The sequence below is a fragment of the Eupeodes corollae genome, chromosome 2 (assembly GCF_945859685.1).
Source record: "Eupeodes corollae chromosome 2, idEupCoro1.1, whole genome shotgun sequence".
NCBI lineage: Eukaryota > Metazoa > Arthropoda > Insecta > Diptera > Syrphidae > Eupeodes > Eupeodes corollae.
Genome location: NC_079148.1, coordinates 3,947,610 through 3,953,462, shown reverse-complemented (window position 1 = coordinate 3,953,462; position 5,853 = coordinate 3,947,610). Strand labels below are relative to the sequence as shown.

The following is a 5,853-nucleotide window of genomic DNA, read 5'->3' as shown; positions in this document are numbered from 1 at the left end:
TGCAAGAATTAACGAAATAAGGATTGGTTTGCCAGTTCCAGCTGGAGCATCCAAAAAAAAGAATCAACCTTGTCCTGCCGAAATTGTGAGCATGGTGAGATCATAAATGGTTGTTTGTTCCTTATTTATTAGTGGGAGATTGTGAGCAACAATTGCTGCCATTTCTAAAGTATTGTATTGTAGTTCATGATTCAATTCAGTGTCTTTTAAATCAGATGCATTTCGGTTTGGTAATTGCAATCGAAATGACTGAGTGGTAAGTTGGCAATGACAATGCAAAGATCCTCAATAGCAATCAATGCTTCATTGTACATAGCGTCAATGAATACTATCGTTAGATCGTTGCACCGTGTACTATGTTGATGCAATTAAACAGTAGCATTTAGGAATATAAAAAAAAAAACAGATAAAAACCTATTCTCAGATCTTAATTGGTTAAGCTGTTTCGTAGGAGTATGGCAACTAACACTGTGACAGGAGAATTTTATATAATAGATGAAACTAATGGCCAAATTTGTAAAAAATATTAATTTTACGTATAAATTCGCGAAAAAAGTAAACAAAAGTCATGCTTTGACTTTATTCTGTTCATATCCTAACAAATTGTTAAACGACTTAAGAAAATAAAAACAGTAAAAATGTTTGAAAATTTTATTTGTTCAAATAAAAATTCATTTTTAGATAAGGGTTGGTACACTAATTGTTTATTTACCCTTGGCATCAGGCAAATAGCTGCCAAATAGTTTATTAGTAATACGGATATGTGCACCAACCCGTACGTCTGCAAATGATCATTTGGATTCTGAACATCATTTTTGCTTGATCATCCATTCCGAGATGGGGATCTATGTGTTTGTGTCCTTTTAAAATATTTGGTCGAGGATAAATCACAACGTTTGCTGGTTTGCTAGGGACATGATGTTTGTGTTCGATAAAAAGCAAATGACTATGACGTCTTCTGACATGAGTAATTCTTCTTCTTCTATGAGGATCAACTGGTCTTTCAGTTGGAGGTTCTTCAATGCTGCTCTCATCTTCATATGAATACACGTCTGGATCATGGTCTGAAAATGTAGATCTCGAATTAGTAGTGCCAATACTTCTTAGTTCTAATTTTGAGGCTCTATGTGCTCTGTCTGTTGAAGAATATGAATAATAATCTTCTACTGCTGCGTGTAGGATCGTTTCAGACTTTCTAGCCGAGGTGTAATTCACAAAAGTAAGAATACCAAATAATATTGAGAACAAAATCCAAACACCTAAAATAATATAAAAATAAGAATTAATTAGGATTTAATTTATTTTATAATAGTATACAAACATTTCATTTTGAAATGTCTTTTGCTTTTGAATTCTCGAAGTTAAATGAAAAAAATAATTTCAATAAATTAAAAAGTTAAATATGGACTGGTTTAAATAGTTCTTAGCTTTACTAATTGGGTTTTTTTCGAAAACAAATTTAAAAGTGAAATAAACCTAATTAGTAGGCATAACGAATTTCAGTTTCATTTTTAGTATTCATGCCTGATGTTGAATTAAAGTCTCTTTCTGCTTTGTTATTCAAAATACAATCTTTTGTTTATCTTTTATTTTTGTTCGGCAATCAATGAAATAAAAAAATGGTGCTTTGATATTTATTGCTAACTGCCTTTAATTGAACTCTGTTCCGGCTTATGCATATTTATAAGTTTTCTACAAATTCAGCATTATCATACAAACACCCACATTTTGGGTGTTTTTTTTTTTACAGAGAAGCATAAGATTGTATACTTTATAGAATCTTGTCATAAAATAAAATGACAAACAGAAATAGCAAGAGAAGCTTGTGTTTGAATATATAAATACACTTTAAACGCTAAAATATCAGGGATGATTATAATTATTTCCAATAGCTTATATTTTGGAGATTTATGTATATTTTAACTGTCGCCTTTGTATATGAAACGTTTGCCGTAGCCTCAAGATGGTGTTTTATATACAAAGTTCTATTTCGTATTCCTAATTTCTTTTTCTCGTGCGAAAAAATGAAATAAAATTACCATAATTCTTGTTTGGCACAAAGAAAAGCTAATTTTTTTCACAACTGACATATGTACAACCAAAGTTCCCAGCTGCTCAAAGGAAGAGATATATTACGTTTTATTTCACTGATTTCACTATACTGTTTGATTTATGAACCAAGCTTTTGAATTAAATTTAAAACAAAGAGGTGGAGTGGCACTGCATCAAACTGAAAGGTGCCATAAGAATTTAGTTTATCATCATTAGATAGTGCTCGTTGTTCACTGTGACTGCCTCACTAACGTCGTTTTTGAAAACGGACGGTCCAATTACACCGCCGGCCAGCTCAAAATCCATACCAAACGGTAACTTTTTGAGGATGCATTATCACCTAGTGAACCTCGCATGAGTTAGTGTCGTCCTATGTACGGTAATTTTGCTTGTTAACACAACCATTTATCCAAAAATGCACCTCGTCACTTAAGATGATTGTTCAGCCAAAATTGGTGTCCTCTTCCAAACGATTTAAAGCCCAGTGAGCAAACAAACGGGCGTTGTCCACGGTCATGTACTCTGAAATTTGACCACCAAACGTTGAAGAGTCGACTTTCAAGGGCCACTGCTTCTACCGTAAAACTGGCGCAATGCATTCAAAATTTGCGTTAACGAACACTCATTTTAATATAAAGTTTTATCATTTGAACGAGCTGTTCAATTGGGCAACTTTGCCATGACGATTTGGCATAAGCAACTGAATAATATACAAAAGATTTGAAAGATGTAACCAAAACAAAATGGCTATTACGGGGTGCCAAAATCTACCCACGGAAAAAAAAAACATGTATTTAATGAACATTTAAACAAAAGTAGTGCACACATTTATGAATAATAAATAAAATAAACGGTGATTTTTTAAGAGCTTGAGAATTTTTTTTACATAAAAAACGCATAAAATTTGCAAAATCTCATCGATTCTTTATTTGAAACGTTAGATTGGTCCATGACATTTACTTTTTGAAGATAATTTCATTTAAATGTTGACCGCGGCTGCGTCTTAGGTGGTCCATTCGGAAAGTCCAATTTTGGGTAACTTTTTCGAGCATTTCGGCCGGAATAGCCCGAATTTCTTCGGAAATGTTGTCTTCCAAAGCTGGAATAGTTGCTGGCTTATTTGTGTAGACTTTAGACTTGACGTAGCCCCCACAAAAAATAGTCTTAAGGCGTCAAATCGCATGATCTTGGTGGCCAACTTACCGGTCCATTCCTTGAGATGAATTGTTCTCCGAAGTTTTCCCTCAAAATGGCCATAGAATCGCGAGCTGTGTGGCATGTAGCACCATCTTGTTGAAACCACATGTCAACCAAGTTCAGTTCTTCAATTTTTGGCAACAAAAAGATTGTTAGCATTGAACGATAGCGATCGCCATTCACCGTAACGTTGCGTCCAACAGCATCTTTGAAAAAATACGGTCCAATGATTCCACCAGCGTACAAACCACACCAAACAGTGCATTTTTCGGGATGCATGGGCAGTTCTTGAACGGCTTCTGGTTGCTCTTCACTCCAAATGCGGCAATTTTGCTTATTTACGTAGCCATTCAACCAGAAATGAGCCTCATCGCTGAACAAAATTTGTCGATAAAAAAGCGGATTTTCTGCCAACTTTTCTAGGGCCCATTCACTGAAAATTCGACGTTGTTGCAGATCGTTTGGCTTCAGTTCTTGCACAAGCTGTATTTTATACGGTCTTACACCAAGATGTTTGCGTAAAATCTTCCATGTGGTCGAATAACACAAACCCAATTGCTGCGAACGGCGACGAATCGACATTTCACGGTCTTCAGCAACACTCTCAGAACCAGACGCAATATTCTCTTCTGTACGCAATGTACGCATTCATGTGGTTGGTTTAATGTCCAATAAAGTAAACTGAATGCGAAACTTGGTCACAATCGCATTAATTGTTTGCTCACTTGGTCGATTATGTAGACCATAAATCGGATGTAAAGCGCGAAACACATTTCGAACCGAACACTGATTTTGGTAATAAAATTCAATGATTTGCAAGCGTTGCTCGTTAGTAAGTCTATTCATGATGAAATGTCAAAGCATACTGAGCATCTTTCTCTTTGACACCATGTCTGAAATCCCGCGTGATCTGTCAAATACTAATGCATGAAAATCCTAACCTCAAAAAAATCACCCTTTATATAAAAAGTGCGTATACGCCAGAGTGAATTACATTCAATTTTGGCGGGATTAGTACTTCATCATTAATATGTACGAACCTCAAATGCAAAACAAATAATTTTGATAGCACAAAAATGTTGAACATTCTAAATAAACTTGGAATGTTTGCATGATTTCGTTAAGCTTTCGAGAACGACATCCTTAAATTTACAAGAAAAAGATAAGCAACATTTCAACTTAATTGAATTTTGGAGAAATTGAAACAGTTTATACAATTTCTATTGGAAATTCCCAACATTTCTATTGGAAGTTTAATTTAATACCTAGGTTCCTGATTTGTATCTTATAAGTTTCCAAAACCTAGGTAGGTAGCTAGAAATGGCGATCTCAAGGCAACCTAGCCTGAGAACCAATTAGCGAGAAAAAAGATTAGGTCTCTAATATTTGTCTCAGATAGCTCATCAAGTTCTTGAAAGAATGCTTTTCCAAAGCATTTCATTCTGGTGTTTGCCAAAGCAGGAGGAAATGGATTATGGTTTCACTTTCTCTTTGGTCACTACAACTACGGCAAAAGGTGTTGTAAGAGATACCCAACTTCTCTGCATGAACTCCTATAGGCCAATGTCCGGTACAAACGGCAAAAATCCTGGCTATGTCTTGCCTTGGCCTGCATAGAAGATCGTTTGTACGGGTTTTGTTATAGGTCGGCCATATCTTCCTAGATATAATGCAGTTGGGTAAATTGCTCCACCTTCGGTTTGATTTAATTTGGTAGTTAGAAAAGATTTTACCCTTCATAGCACCAAGAGGAATGTTAAAAATTTCTGCAAGTGAGCTATGAAGGGCCGATCCTTGCCTGGCTACCTCGTCAGCCCGTTCATTTCACACGATACCACTATGGCCCGGAACCCAGATCAGGGTGACACCGAGGTTAATATTCAGGTTCTCAAGCTCATCGCGACATTTCTGGACCAATTTAGATGAGGATATGGCCGAGTTATTGGCTTTGACAGCTGCCTGACTGTCTGTAAAGATAGCCACATTTCGGTTTTGGTTTGGGTTTTGTTTAAGTATCTTACATGCATCCCTTATTGCCAGCAGTTCAGCCTGAAAAACGCTAGCAAAGTCAGGAAGCATAAAGGATTTGGCTACATTTACATTTAGGGACTCAGAAAAGATCCCAGAACTAACTCCGCACTCCATCTTTGAGCCGTCAGTAAAGATGGTTGTGTCGAAACCTATCGACACGATATCATCCTCTAAAACCTACTATACAAATGTTCCAACATGATGATTCGATTTTAAAAGTCACTTCGGAGAGCATTCCCATTTTAATTCAACTCTAATAAGGAAAGATGTTTTACAAAATTGTTTTGTGGAAAAATTAGTTTAAAGTTCATTATTACAAAACACCTCTTTCAAATCCATCTATCTTTATATTGTATTTTTTGTTTGTACTTTAAAACATAATGTATTTAATTTGTGTTCATCGTTTCTCTGTTTGATATTCCATTTGGAACAACTTCTTAGGGTATGGTTTAAGGTGTACAGCGTGTTGGTGAATTAAAACAATCATCTATTTCTGGTAGCCAGATCGCTCCAGCTCTCTTAACCGATTTGGAATCAACAAAAGTCAGAAGACCAAGTAATACTAGGCACCAA

The 5,853-nt window shown here is 35.7% G+C and overlaps 1 protein-coding gene across 1 annotated transcript; it reads right to left on the bottom strand.

The window, feature by feature from the left end:
* Positions 1-637: 637 nt before the first annotated feature.
* On the bottom strand, positions 638-1,418 carry LOC129947921 (uncharacterized). Its single transcript, XM_056058684.1, has 2 exons — positions 1,322-1,418; positions 638-1,259 (listed from the first exon to the last, which is right to left on the bottom strand). The coding sequence occupies exons 1-2, from the start codon at positions 1,326-1,328 to the stop codon at positions 748-750; spliced, it is 519 nt and encodes a 172-aa protein (XP_055914659.1). The 5' UTR covers positions 1,329-1,418; the 3' UTR covers positions 638-747.
* Between the last annotated feature and the right edge of the window lie 4,435 nt (positions 1,419-5,853).